We start from the raw sequence: 14,866 nt of genomic DNA, 5'->3' as shown, positions 1-14,866 counted from the left end.
ATTCAAAACTAATCTGAAAACCTGGCTTTTTAAACAAGCATTTTATAAAGATAAAGAAAAGGAGAAAAATAGTTGAGCGATAAGGATGCACCAAGCTAGATGTTTTTAGTAACCTGCATAAGCATATTAATGTTAAAATCAAACTGCCTAATTTGTTCCTAACAATCAGATTTAATTTACACACCTAGTTTATTATTTTAAATTGTTACCAAACTGTGATGGCACACGAGTAATTTGTAATCTATACCACCCATATTTCTCGTTATCGTGCCCTTCTGTAAACCGTTGTGATGGTATTTAACTTAACGACGGTATATAAAAATTTTTAAATAAATAAATAACCAACAGGGGGACATGCTTCCATGGGTTTGCACGCACATGCATGCTTTTGGATTTTCAAAAGTGTGCACATTTTTTTTTTTCCCCAAAAAAATTAGCTGTGAAAATTAGCAGGTGGCAATGTGTGTTGGTAGTTTTTCTGGAATAATTTTTGGGAAAATTTGTATGAAGTCCATGGGTAAGAGACATCCGTGTCTATTTGTGGATGATACTAGGATCTGCAACAGAGTGGTTTCGCCGGAAGGAGTGGAGAGAATGAGACGGGATTTAAGGAAGCTGGAAGACTGGTCGAAGTTATGGCAGCTGAGATTCAATGCCAAGAAGTGCAGAGTCGTGCATATGGGGTGTGGAAATCTGAAAGAAATGTATTCAATGGGGGGTGAAGGGCTGATGTGCATGGAGCAGGAGAGAGTCCTTGGGGTGATAGTGTCTAACGATCTGAAGTCTGCGAAACAGTGTGACAAGGCGATAGCTAAAGCCAGAAGAATGCTGGGCTGCATAGAGAGAGGAATATTGAGTAAGAAAAGGGAAGTAATTATCCCCTTGTACAGGTCTCCAGGTGAGGCCTCACTCCTTGGTGAGGCCTCACCTGGAGTTCTGTGCTCAGTTCTGGAGACCGTATCTCCAAAGGGATAGACAGGATGGAGGCGGTACAGAGAAGGGCAACCAAAAAGGTGGAAGGTCTTCATCGAATGACTTATGAGGAGAGGTTGAAGAATCTAAATATATATACCCTGGAGGAAAGGAGGAGCAGGGGTGATATGATACAGACGTTCAGGTACTTGAAAGGTTTTAATGAGCCAAAGTCAATGACAAGCATTTTCCGTTGGAAAAAAATCAGCAAAACCCCAGGGGTCACGACTTAAAACTCCAGGGAGGAAGACTCAGAACCAATGTCAGGAAATATTTCTTCATGGAGAGGGTGGTGGATGCCTGGAACGCCCTTCCGGAGGAAGTGGTGAAGACCAAAACTGTGAAGGATTTCAAAGGGGCATGGAATAAACACTGTGGATCCATAAAGCCTGGAGGATGGGAATGAATAGAAAGAGGTATGGGGGTGGCTTGCGGGAATGATGGTTACTACCTCGTGATTAATACCCTTATTCAATAACCGTTCACACGGTTAATGCGACTCCAAAATTGCTCTGTGCTTCAACGGCAAGAGGAAATGTGGAAAAGAGGATTTGCATTCAGGCAACAACCAACAAGGCAGCACAGTCTGGGTAAACAAATAAGCGTGGGAGTAGCTTGCTTGTTGCAGCGGTTACTACCCCAAACCAGTTAAGCCTGATACTTCACCTTCAATGCATATCCAGCACAACTCACTGCTTCAACGGCAGGGGGGAATGAAGAAATAGGATTTACATCCAGACAACATGGAACAAGGCATTGATCTTAGCAGTATGACTATACAAACATCGAGGTAACTTGCTCGATACGACGGTTACTACCCTCAAACATTAAGCCTTATACTTCACTTTGCAGCACCAACACTGCTCTCTGCATCAGTGGCGGGGATGGAATGAAATTAGAATCAAAAAGTTACCAATAAGGGCCCTGAACTCAGCAGTCGGAGTAACAGATAAATATGAGAAAATAAGTGTGAAAGCTTGCTGGGCAGACTGGATGGGTCTATTAATCTTTCTTCTGCCGTCATTTCTGTTTCTGTTTCTATGGAATTTACACCAGTGTGGGGAGTTGCACAATTATCCCCTTAAAGCAATGGCTCCCAACCCTGTCCTGGGGCCCCCCAGCCAGTCAGGTTTTCAGGATATCCACAATGAATATGCATGAGAGAAAATTTGCATTTTATGGAGGCAGGGCATGCAAATTTTCTCTCATGCATATTCATTGTGGATATCCTGAAAACCTGACTGGCTGGGAGATCCCCAGGACAGGGTTGGGAACCACTGCCTTAAAGTTTCTTCTTTCCTAGAGCAGTGGGTTTCAACCTTTTTCCCATCATGACACACCTGACAGACCACGCTCACATGTGTTACACACTGCTCATTACAATTCACGGTGGAAATAAAAAATAAAGGTCCAGTAGTATTTTTATTAAGAATGACACAAGGAAAGATATGTATTCTGTCTGAACAGAAATTGCATAAACAGCAAACATCCCGCACCAATTTCTAGCACCTAATAGTAACTACTTTACCTAAGAAAAGGCAACACTGAAAATATTACACCAGGCCTTAAGACACCAATACATCTCCTATTAGGAAAACGGACCAAGTCAGGCTGCTATAGAGCCCTACAGAAACTACACCCCAGCAGAAAACCTCATCTGAATCACATGTGCTGACCCTCACCTAACAAAGAATAAAGAGACCAAAACGCATAACTAGAAGCATGCAGACAAAAGCTGAATTGGAAACCGCAACAAGCCAGAGTCTCTATGCAGTGTAACAAAGGAAAAAAAGAAAAATCACCCATCCTTATAAAACAAATCAAGAAATATAAATGCAGTAGCAGTAAAACCATATTAACAAAAAGAAGAGAGAATTTCAAAACAGCTGATGAATGGAATATCCTGACTCAGTCTCCATATGCTGGCAGGGGAGTGGTCCTGAGTCCATCTGGCTACATGCTAGGAAATCAAGAAATATAAAATCAATAGCCTTAAAACCATACTAACAAAAAAAACAGATTTCAAAATAGCTGGTGAATGGAATATCCAATAATTAAAAACTCATATAAAAAATTTCTAGATACCAATAAAATATTTCAAAATAGCAGACACAAATACCCAGTAATGAAAAATAAGGATACAAAAAATGTTTTGCTCTGCATACCTGGGAACATTTGATATCCAGGTGCCCTGAGCTTGTTTTGGATTAGGAGGAGGGATGGTTTGCTTGCAACTTTCTCTTCTCTCTCACACACTGGCTCTCAGTCGCTCTCATATACACATGCTTTTTCTCTCTCACTTATATAGGCTCTTAATTGCACATTATACACATGCTGTCTATCTTTTCACGCTTACACACACAGGCTTTCAATCACACCATACTTAAGGCCTGGTGTAATATCTTTTTCTCTCACACACAGACTCTCATTCACATGCGTACAAGCATGCTGTCTTTTTCTCTCATTTACACACAGGCTCTCAATCACATATTCACATGCTACCTCACCTAAACCAGCTCTCAGTCACACACAGACACACATGCTCTCTCTCTCTCATTTACACACATGCTCTCAATCACATACTCACATGCTATTTCACCTAAACAGCTCTCAATCACACGCATACTTTTTCACATGTACAGGCTCTCAATCATTCACATACATGCTATCTCACACACACACACACAAACACACACACACAGGATCTCAAATACACATGCTTGCTCATTCACCCACTCCCCCCCCACCCCCCGAACTAGAGGGGGGGGGGAGTGGGCTCCCATTTAGTCTGTACTTTAGCCAGAGGAGTGGCCTCAGTGGTAGCAGCCAGAATACAGCTATGGCTGGCGGAGTTGGTCAGCCGACGCAACCTCCATGGCCAACCTTACAAAGATGCCCTTTAAAGGATCACACTTATTCGGAAACGAATTGGAAAAACTGGCCAGTAAATGGGGTGAATCTCCAGTCCCCCGGCTACCGGAAGATAAAATGAAGCAGTTGCAGCGCCCCCTTGCCTATGAGGAGTCTGTCCAGGGACTCTCGACGTTTCCACCCCTTCAGAAGCTCTACATTTCAGAGGTCTCGACCCTTTGGAAGAACTCAATCCTTTCATATTCAGCAATCCAAGAGAGGGGCAGGTTCGGGTTCAGGATTGTCCCGAACCTCCCAATGAAATTTTACTGACCTATCTTCGGAACGAGGAGATAGGGGTGTCGACTATCTCTTTTATCAAAGGTGGATCAAGATCACTTCGGACATGTGGGTACTGGAAGTCATACGAGGAGGATATGCGCTGGAATTTTGCAGCACTCCTTGGGACGTATTCATGATGTCTCCTTACCACTCACAGCACAAAAAGCAGGCAGTGGAGATTACTCTTTTAAGGCTCCTCAGGATGAGGGCTGTAATCCCAGTACCTATACCCCATGGAAATACAGGGCATTATTCCATCTATTTCATCATATCCAAGAAGGAAGTTTCCTTTCACTCCCATCTGGGATCTCAAGAGTGTCAACCATTATCTACAAGTGAGTCAATTCCACATGGCTGTACAACCGGGAGAGTTCCTAACCTTCCTGGACCTATCCAAGGCCTACCTACATATTCTAATCTGTCAAGAACATCAACGCTGTTCTGAGGCACCATTATCAGTTCTGGGCACTGCCCTTTGGCCTAGCCACCGCTCCAAGAACATTTTCCAACATTATGGTGGTTGTGGCAGCAGCGTACAGAAGAGTAGGAATCCTGGTACACCTCTACTTGGATGACTGACTGATCCGGGCTAAGTCAGTGGAAGAAAGTCTCTGGGTGACCCAAGGGTGACCTCCTTGCTTCAGGAACTCGGTTGGGTAGTAAACCTGAACAAGAGCAGTCTCAAGCCTTCCCAGTCGTTGGAGTATCTGGGAGTCTGGTTCGACACCAGGCAGGGCAAAATCTTCCTCCTGACCACACGGATACGGACGTTGATATCCCAGGTGTGTCAGTTGATGAACACACTACGCCTGACGGTGTGGAGCTATCTCCCAAGTTCTTGATTTGATGGCGGCAACCTTGGAAGTAGTGCCGTAGGCGAGAGCACACATGCGCCCATTTCAGCGCTTGCTGCTGTCATGTTGGAACCCGCAGCCTCAAGACTATTTGATTTGGATGCAGTTACTGATGGGAGTCTGCTCTCACCTCAAGCGGTGGTTGCAGGAGGTTCATCTGAGCGGGGGGGGGGGGGGGTCCTTGTCGTCCCTGAACTAGCTGGTTCTTACAATGGATGCGAGTCTCTGGGGAACTCACTGTCAGGAACTCATGGCCCAGGGATGTTGAATGGAGGAAGAGGCCCTCTGGAAGCCCAGGCAGTGAGGCTGGCATGTTTGCAATTCAGCCACAGATTTCAGGGTCAAGCGGTCTGCATAATGTCAGACAATGCAACGACAATAGACTACATCAACCGCCAGGGAGAAACCAAGAGCCAGCAGGTATTTCAGGAGATAGACCCACTTATGGAATGGGCAGAAATACATCTACATATGATCTTAGCCTCACACACCGCAGGAAAAGACATCAGAGCAGACTTTCTAAGCAGGGAGAGTCTGGATTCAGGAGAGTGGGTGTTGTTGGCCAAAGCCTTTCAACTGATAGTAGATCGTTGGGGCCTTCCCGTCCATGGACCTGCTGGCCACATCTCACAATGCAAAGGTTCCCCGATTCTTCAGTTGCAGAAGAGATCCATGGTCCCTGGGGATCGATGCTGTCATTCAGACTTGGCCGGAAGAAGAGTTGCTACACGCCTTCCCTCCGTGGCCCCTGCTGGGCAAGATCATTCGCAGAATTGAGCACCAGAGGGGATTAGTCCTACTAGTAGCTCCAGATTGGCCCAGGGAGTCCTGATGGAGACCCTTCTGTGCCTCCCTCCTCACAGGGACCTGCTACAGCAGGGACCGCTCCTTCACGAGGATCCGACTCAATTCTGTCTTACGGTCTGACCCTTGAGAGGGCTTGCCTAATGAAGCTAGGATATTCAGTGGTAATTACCAATTTACTCCACGCTCTGACGTTCTCTACGTTCCTAGCTTATGTATGGGTCTGGAGAGTATTTGAGGCCTGGTGCAAGGAAACACTGTGTCCCCACTTGGGTGGACAAAATTCCACTTAATCTGGAATTTTTGCAGGATGGCTTGAATAAAGGTTTGACTCTTAACTCCTTGAAAGTGAAGGTAGTGACTCTCTCCTGTTTCGGGGTGAGGGGAATGGAGCCTCTCTGTTGGCTCATCTGGACATGGCCCATTTTCTAAAGGGGATGAAGCACCTTTGGTCACCTCTATGGTGGCCGATTCCCTTGTGGAACCTTAATATAGTATTGGAAATTTGGCAGTGCCCTCCTTTCGCCCACTGCACGGTCTTTCCTTGCGTTTAATAACCTTGAAAACAGTGTTCCTGGTGGCTATATGCTCAGTACATTGCATCTCTGAACAGCAGGCATTGTCGTGTTGGGAACTGTTCCTCCGGATGACTCCAGGAGCGTTACAGCTTTGTACCATTCCATCCTTCTTGCCCAAGGTAGCCTCAGAGTTTCATTTGAATCAGCCCATTTCATTGCCTTCCCTAGATAAGCAAAGAGACATGGAGGAATACTGCCTCCTCTGTCATTTGAATGTCTGTAGACTTCTGGTGCAGTATCTGAAAGTTTCAGAACTGGTCTGAAAGATGGACCGCCTGTTTTTCCTTCACGGTGGAAGGAAGCAGGGCAAACCAGCTTTGCAGGCTACCATAGCTCGCTGGATTAAAGAGGTGGTCACGGGAGCCATTACCTTCCCAGGTTAAAGCTCATTCCACCTGGGCTCAGGCAGTCTCATGGGCAGAAGTTAGACTGCTGTCCCTGTCGATATCTATCTGCTGTGTGGTGACGTGGTCCTCCTTGCACACCTTCTCCAGGTTCTATCGCCTGGACGTACAGGCCCAAGAAGATGCAGCCTTTGCAAGAGCAGTGTTAACCGGACTGCAGGCAGCCTCCCGCCCTGATCGGAATAGCTTTTGTACATCCCATTGGTCCTCAACCCTTCTGGCTACACGCTAGCAAATGGACAAATTATTACCTAATTTTGTTTTCCTTAGTGTAGACAGATGGACTCAGCATCCCGCCCGCGGCTGCTCAAGAATGGTGCCAAGGATTTGCCCGTGGAGTGTGGATATCGATTCCAAGAGATTACGGGTAAGCCATCATCCAGTCCCTAGATCAGGGCATCTATAATCTTACTGGGGTTCAGTGTTTGGTTGAGTACAGTTACGGTTATCCATTTTTAATCAAGTTTTTTCGATTAGTATGTCCACAGTGGCTTTTGAAGAGAATACTTGCAGAGTCAGCTTTGTAACCTGACTCTGTCTCCATCTGCTGGCAGGAGAGCACAACCCATTGGTCCTGAGTCTGTCTACACCAAGGAAAACTAAATTATCAGATTAGTAATTTCTCCATTTGTTTTGAGGACTGGTGAAGTTTCTCTTTTTCCTTTATTTTACTACATACAGTCTCTCTGGCTTGTTGTGGTTTCCAGATTAGTTTTTGTCTGCAAGTTTCTAGTTATGCTTTATGGTCTCTTTATTCTTTGTTAGGTGAGGGTCTGCACATGTGACTGAGGCGAGGTATTCTGCTGGCGTGTAGTTTGTGTAGGGCTGTGTAGCAGCCTGGCTTATTCTGTTTTCCTAATAGGAGGTGTATTGGTGTCTTAAGGCCTGGTATAATGTTTTCAGTGTTGCCTTTTCTTAGGTAAGGACTGTTTGAGGGCTGGAAATTGGTGTTTTGGTATGGGAAGTTTACTATTTATGCAGTTTCTGTTTATACAAAGTACTTATCTTTCCCTTGTGTCATTCTTAACAATAAAAATAATACTGGACCTTTGTTTTATTTCCACTGTGAATTGTAATGAGCAGTGTGTCACATGTGAGCATGGTCTGTCAGGCTTGTCACGATGAGAAAAAGGTTGAGAACCACTGCTCTAACATGTCAGCGCTTGCTTAGAGGCTTAGGGAGAATTGTCTTCCTCTGATTTTGCTAAGCCTGGTTCTTCCCAGCCTGATGGTGGTCTGGCTGAGGATTTGTCTGGAGGTATGCCAGACCTTGGAACTCCCTTGGCTGGTTCTTCCGCAGGAGATGACAGCTCAGTGGGCCCCATTCTGGACCCTTCTACCTTTTTTTGGGCAGAATTCTTTTCAAGGATTGCAATCCTTTCTTCAGGCACAGTCCTCAGCTTCGACCAATCCTGTCAGGTCGGATCCTCAGCCGGTGGCCCCTCCCTCCTCCAGTTTTATGTTTAAGCGTCAAAGCATGCCTCTGTTAGCTGTGGATATTCCCGACAGAACTCAGATGGCACTGATGATGGGGAATTCCTCTGGGGCTGGAACCATATCTCGGATCATGTTGCGTTTCTTTCATAGAAATGAACTGTTGACCTGATTTCCCAGATCTTGAAGATGTTGGGAGTACCTGGGGCAGATTCCATGTTTGCGCCAAAGAAAAATCTCATTTTGGTTTCTTTGCGTAAAGCCTCTTGTTTTTTTCCCAGTTATGGATGCCAGTCAAGAATTAATTGATCTTGAATAGGACGCTCTGGAAGCAAATTTCAAAGGGGGTTGGACATTGTAAGGCCTGTATATCCTTGATCCAGCAGCGGGAGAGCGTTTGCGTTTTCCAAAAGTGGATGCGCTGGTCTGTGCCGTCTCTAAGCGGACGACTATTCCCATGGAAGGAGGAGTGGCCTTGAAGGATATGCATGATAGGAGAATCGAGGCCATTCTCAAACAAGCATTTGAAGCAGTGGCAATGACATTGCAGATGGCTTCCTGTTGTGCCCTGGTGGCTCGCTCTTGTCTGCTGCTCTCTCAGGAGGAGGAGGATTCTGGGGTGAACTCCAGAGCAATTATGGAACCCGCCGCCGCCTTTTTAACAGATGCGGGCTGCAATTTGGTCTGTACCTCGGCTAAGGGGAGTGTCTTTGATAATGGCAGACGTCAATTATGGCTGTGTAATTGGTTGGCCGACGCAACTTCCAAAGCTAATCTTATTTAAACAAACAGGAGCATTTGAACAACTTAGAATCAGAATTTGCAATTTAAGTAATAATGGTATCCAGCCAAGAAACTCATTTGTGTATAGTTTGTAATAGGGATGTGCATTGTTTTTTTGACGGATGAAAATATCGTGAGATATTTTCTAATCAGTCAAGTATTTTAAGGTGGCGCTGGTCGTCCATTGCTCCTACCATGTGACAGGGGCCGGCCAATGGCACCGATAGCCCCTGTCCCATGGTAATGGCAAAGGGCCACCGGCACCATTTTGTTTACTGGCAGCCGACGGCCCAAGAGCGGGAGATTGCTCCCGGGACCCCCGCTGGTCCACCAGGTACTTTAGGAAAGTTTTGGGGGGGGGGGGTCGGGAGGGTGGGGGATTCTAAATAGATTTAAAGGGTCGGGGTGGGTTTGGGTTTTTTTTCGGCGTGGGACAGCCGAAAAACAAAACCATCCGTTTCCCGCGGGTCCACGATATCGAAACCGGAACCGATTCCGGCACCCTAGTCACATCTCTAGTTTGTGATCTGAGTTGTATAATACACAATATAGCTTAAAACACATCAGTGGGAGGGTGAGGAATAAAAGTGAAACTACCATCATGCTTTACCAGTCAATTATTCTTGCTCCAACTCAAAAGAGAGTTTTTCCATTCAGATACATAAATGAGTACACAAGACACAGAAGACATAAGGTGAATGATAGATAAGACCGGGCGGTTCAGTTTCAGTTGAACACAGTCTGGCTTGGTGACACCTTAAAATTTCAGTTCAAGAATTTGAATTTATATTTACTTCAAAATTATAATTAAAGTAAGCCTTCACTATTTAAGATAATTTGGTTTCCCTTTTTGTCTATAGTTAAGGTGTACTAGGTCAGATACCTGGAGTTGGTCCCTTAAAGTGTTCTGAGGCTCTTTCCTGTATGCTTAAGGACCTTCATTTTCAGTTTTTATGTTTTAAAATTTTCCCAGGAATTTATCAGGATTTATTATGATAATAAAAAAACAGGAGAAAATCAGTTTTTCTGCGTAAATATCGGAGTTTATTATGATGAACAAAGGTCAGGACAATAAAATAAAACTAAGCAGATTCTCCCACTCACCCTCTCAGCAGCATCCCTATCCCTACCCCCATCCCTTGCCTAGCATGTTACTTTCTTCCTCCCTCCCTATTACAACAGCATTCATCCTTACTAGGATGGCTCCAGATATTTCCTCTCTCCTTCGGCAGCATGCTTGCTGAGGCTCCCATAGTCGCCAACACCACAATTTATTTATTTATTTTTGTGGGGCCAGGGAGCATGCTGGGAAGTGCTTTTGGTGGGCGTGGCCCACTTCAAATGCTACATTGGTTTTACACAGCAGAAGACATTTTAGCTGCTTGGTGGGAGGGGAGGTGAGACTTGAAACATCACATCAGCGGCACTGCAGATGTTTTGACCCGCACTGGCTTCTAGCAGTTGCTGAGGCCTTGGGATGCTGCGTTTGCAACTCTGAAGCTACTCTTTAATCATCCTAAAATTAGGGTGAATATTATACATACGCCGCACACTCCCCTCAGCTTAACCTTCCTGAAATGAGCACCTATCTGTACATGGATATCTCTCTAGAATAGGAAGTTGGCATTGGCATTTTCCTTCCCAGCACTGTCACACCTTGTAGTTGAACAGCTGGAAAGCCAAGAACCACCTCATGATCCTACTATTGGATTCCTTTTTTTGTGCGATCCATATGAGGTATTGATGGTCTGTCACAAGTGTAAATTGGTGGCCCAGCAGTTAATACCGAAAGGTCTGTAAGGCCCACATGACTGCTAAAGCTTCTTTTTTTAATCGTTGAATATCATTTATCTCTAGGCATTAGATTTCAGCTAATGAAGGCCACTTTCAGTCAATATACAATTAAGCTATGGAACTTGTTGCCAGAAAATATGCTTAAGTTTATTACTATAGCTGAGTTTAAAAAAGGTTTGGACAAGTTTCTGGAGGACAGGTCCTTAAATAATTGTTAACCAAGTAGACTTTGATTTCTCACCTCTTAATTCTTGGGGAGTGCAAAATGAAACAGACTTTCAAATTGGGATTTGCTAGCTACTTCCAAGCCATCCGGACTGGCCACTGTTGGAGATAGAATGCTGGGCTTGATGGACCATTGGTTTGATCCAGCATGGCATTTATGTTTTTATGTTCTTATGATGATGGTTCAGTGGGAAACCTGTGAGGAGCAAGTTATAATGGTCAACACAGGAGGATTTATGGAGAAAATAATGTGTGTAATATTTTTGCATTCATCAAAAGGTTCTGAATGTGATACAGTAACAATGCATAACTAATCCAGGTTTTACTATTCTTACAATGACTATAAAACTACAAAACAGGAAATTCTCTATTTGGAGATACATAGCATTCTTAAGCACAGATTATAGCAAATCTTGATGAGATGGTCAGATATTGTTCTTATTTTTCTTAATTTGTTTTTGTTATCCAACAGGTCTGACTCCACCTCGCCCACCTATATGTCCTCCTGGTCCACCAGGTCCTCCAGGTCCACCTCCTCCCGGTCAGCCACTTCCTCCCCCAGGCCTTCCTGGGCCTCCAAATCGAGGTGACCGCCTTCCACCACCCGTTCTATTTCATGGACAACCTTATGGTCAACCTCCATTGGTTCCATTGCCCCCTGGACCCCCACCTCCAGTGTATGGTCCTCCTCCAGGCCCACCTCCTCAGCAAGGTCCACCTCCACCTCCTGGCCCTTTCCCACCTCGCCCACCTGGCCCACCCATGGCTCTGGCTCCACCACCACATCTCCCAGGACCACCTCCAGGGGGTCCTCCTCCGGCTCCACATGTGAATCCAAATTTCTTCCCGCCACCTGGGAACAGTGGCATGCCTACATCAGACAGTCGTGGTCCCCCACCATCAGATCCATATGGGCGTCCACCACCATATGATAGAGGTGACTATGGGCCACCTGGCAGGTATGCTTTTTGTAGTTCCTTGTGCTTTTTTTCACTCTGTTGTTTGCTAAGAAACTTGGTGGTTTATTTCAGTTAGGTGTCATATTTCATGAAATCTCAAGCTGCAGATTTCCCATTAATCGTAGGTTGAATGTGAAGGTACGTCAGACTATGACGATATCACTTTTGGCATTGTGCCTTGAGAAATCAGTTTTTACATCGTGAAATGGTAGCGTGAAATCCATTAATGTGGTTGGCTCCGTGTCACTGAAAAATCCACACTGGTGGAAGCTAAGAACTACTATATTAAGAGACCCTTAATGGTGGAAAGTAACCCCTGGGAAATTATTTTGAAATGCAGAACTGCAGATTCACTTTTCCAAGAGTTACATCAAGCCATGATAAGCATTAGGCATCTTATTTGCATTTAAACAAAAATGTATTTAAAAAAGAAAAAGTATTAGATAAGAACTGTCTTGGGGTGCCCAATGATTATATGAAGACACTCATATCACATTGTATGGTGGCCAGGTTCCCAAAATTACCATTTTTTGAATTATAGGGGGGATAATTTCTTTAGGGGCACTAAGAACTGCCAGATTTTAAGGGATTCATGTCCAACGGAGTCGGGATTGAAGCCCTGGCATTTTGACAATACTTGTTTTGTTTGCTTGGTGTTTTGTAATCCAGTTGCAGCTACTTAATACAGTCAAAAAAATGATATAGACATTGAGAAATATTTCTCAGTGTGCATTAAAAGGCTACTGTCTGCTGTAGTGCTATTCTAAGGGCTCTAGCCTGAGCTTTTTTAGATGCTGAGTCTTACTTTATCCTGACATTGCTTTTTGTTCTTCAACAACTTAGTGCTTCTTAGTTGAATTATCTTTTCTTTATTGTCCGTGCCAGACCAGTTTAAACAAGTGGGTTATGTCCCCACTGCCAGCAATTGGAGACAGAGGTAAAAAGTTCAAAGTGGATTTCATTTTCCCTATAGGGTGGTGCTGCCTTCAGCTCTCTGGTATTTCTCTGTCTTCAGCATATGGTGCAGACGTGAACTGGTGTTGCAATTGTGTGTAGGCTGTTCCTGGGAAAACTTTAGGCCCAGCTTCTCAGTGGAGCAGAGGCCAAGTCTTGGGGGCACTCTAGGTGTTGGTCCTGGTGGGATTGATGCTTCCCTTCCCTCTTGGGAACCGACAAATTTGGGGTCTGAGTTCCCATACCAATGGGTCGAGCTTCAGGTGATCCTAGGTTGGTATGGCAGCAGGAGCTATTGACAGCGCACACACCTTGTATTCTGAGAGAGCAGAGAGGCCTGGACTGCCTCCTAGTCTCCTATGTTTCTGTGCCAGATTTGAACTCTGTCAGGGTCTCTGAGGTGATCACACTCTCCTCTCTATCCTTCTTCTGGCTTCCAGCATGACTGTAAAAAGAGGGAGGCACAGTGACCCGGGTGAGTGCGAACTGCAGCAGGTCGGGAACCCCCCCCCCCCCCCCCCCCCCCCGCTAAAAGCAAAACTGGATGGGTAATCCAGATCGAGCCCTGGCTCCTATGGTGGAAGGCAGCACTGTAGTGCACATGGAACAGGGCCTGGTTGATACTCCTGCTTTGGCCAGATAAGCCAACATTTTATCCCTTTGTGCCAATAAATAAATAGACACATGCTAAACTCTTTACTTCCCTCCAGTAGTCGAGTAGGGAAGTTTTGGGGGTCTAAATAATTTCTCTCAGGCACAGCAGAGCCTGTGTAGCTCTGGTTCTCTTGAGTTATTTCAGCAGATGATCTCACATGAATGTTGCATCTCCTCTCTCCTGCCCTCTCTGATAGCTGAGCAATAGGGAACAGCCTGCAGAAACCATTCTCTTCCCCTCTATGCAAATGAAGATTCCCAGGTGTCTTTTAAGATTAAATTAGCCTTGTGAAGCTGTAGATTGCTGTATTTCCTAGCGTGTAGCCAGATAGACTCAGGGCCAATGGGTTACATGCTAGCAGATGGAGACAGTGAGGTTTCAAAGCTGACGTCACCCTAGATACACTCCTGCATTGACTTCAGCCCTTCATTATCTCTCCGTTTCCTAGCAGATGTGGATGTGCTTTCCCTATGGGTATCACCTTACCCTTTAGAAGAAGAAATTCTACTTTTAAATTGGAGAAAGATTGAGGCCCGTTCTTCTGCAGTGATACCTAAAGGTCCCTCCCCCAGTTGAGAATTCCTGAGGTGATTTCCGAGATCCCTCAGAGGCCTGCCTTGGTCTGGAAGCCGGTTCCCAGTGTGGACTTTGTTGCTGAAGCAGCTGAAAAGGCAGCAGGTGCAGGAAGCCGAGTGCAGCAATGACGGCCAATGCCCTCTCCCCCTGCAGCTGGCAACCGTCTCTGTACTCAGCCAGTAAACGCTGAGCCCAAGTAAGTAAAACAAAAAAAAAAAGCATTCCTCCTGGTTCAGAGATGTCGGAGGGATTTTGGTAAGACTTCCTCTGTTCTCCTTGCTCGGTGTTCCCGATCGCATTGGAGTAAGGGGAAGTAGGCTTCCGAATGGGTTGAACGGCCCCCTAGTGGGCTATGCCCTGCTTTAGGCTCAGTAGGCACTCTATGTCGTAGTCCGCGGTCGCTCCATCTTGCACGTGTTTTTGTGCATCTTATATTGCCCACCATACAGCATCGGTACGTGTGGTGCGTGCCAGCTCTGCGCTTAGCGCCGTGCGCATATGTGCACAATTCTCTAGGCGCAGAATTTTGGAAAATCTGAGTGCACGGGCTGTGCGTGCGCCTCACAGCGGTCTTTGTAGGCACCTGAAATTTGTGCGCACAAAATCTTTAAGCGTGAGCCGGCTGAACACGTAGTTACTGTTCCTATTGGCTCCAGCAGCAAAGAAATATAAGCGCCATTCT

The 14,866-nt window shown here is 45.5% G+C and overlaps 1 protein-coding gene across 2 annotated transcripts in view; it reads left to right on the top strand.

The window, feature by feature from the left end:
- CPSF6 (cleavage and polyadenylation specific factor 6) overlaps positions 1-14,866 on the top strand; it is a 135,886-nt gene that overhangs the window by 45,912 nt on the left and 75,108 nt on the right. For both annotated transcript variants that reach the window (XM_029597222.1, XM_029597221.1), the window contains exon 6: positions 11,513-11,999. In XM_029597222.1, the coding sequence (XP_029453082.1) occupies positions 11,513-11,999 (487 nt within the window). The remainder of the gene's footprint in view (positions 1-11,512; positions 12,000-14,866) is intronic.

The sequence above is a fragment of the Rhinatrema bivittatum genome, chromosome 4 (assembly GCF_901001135.1).
Source record: "Rhinatrema bivittatum chromosome 4, aRhiBiv1.1, whole genome shotgun sequence".
In the NCBI taxonomy this organism is placed as follows: Eukaryota; Metazoa; Chordata; class Amphibia; order Gymnophiona; family Rhinatrematidae; genus Rhinatrema; species Rhinatrema bivittatum.
Note: the sequence above shows the minus strand (reverse complement) of the source record. Positions and strands in the feature narration are given on the sequence as shown.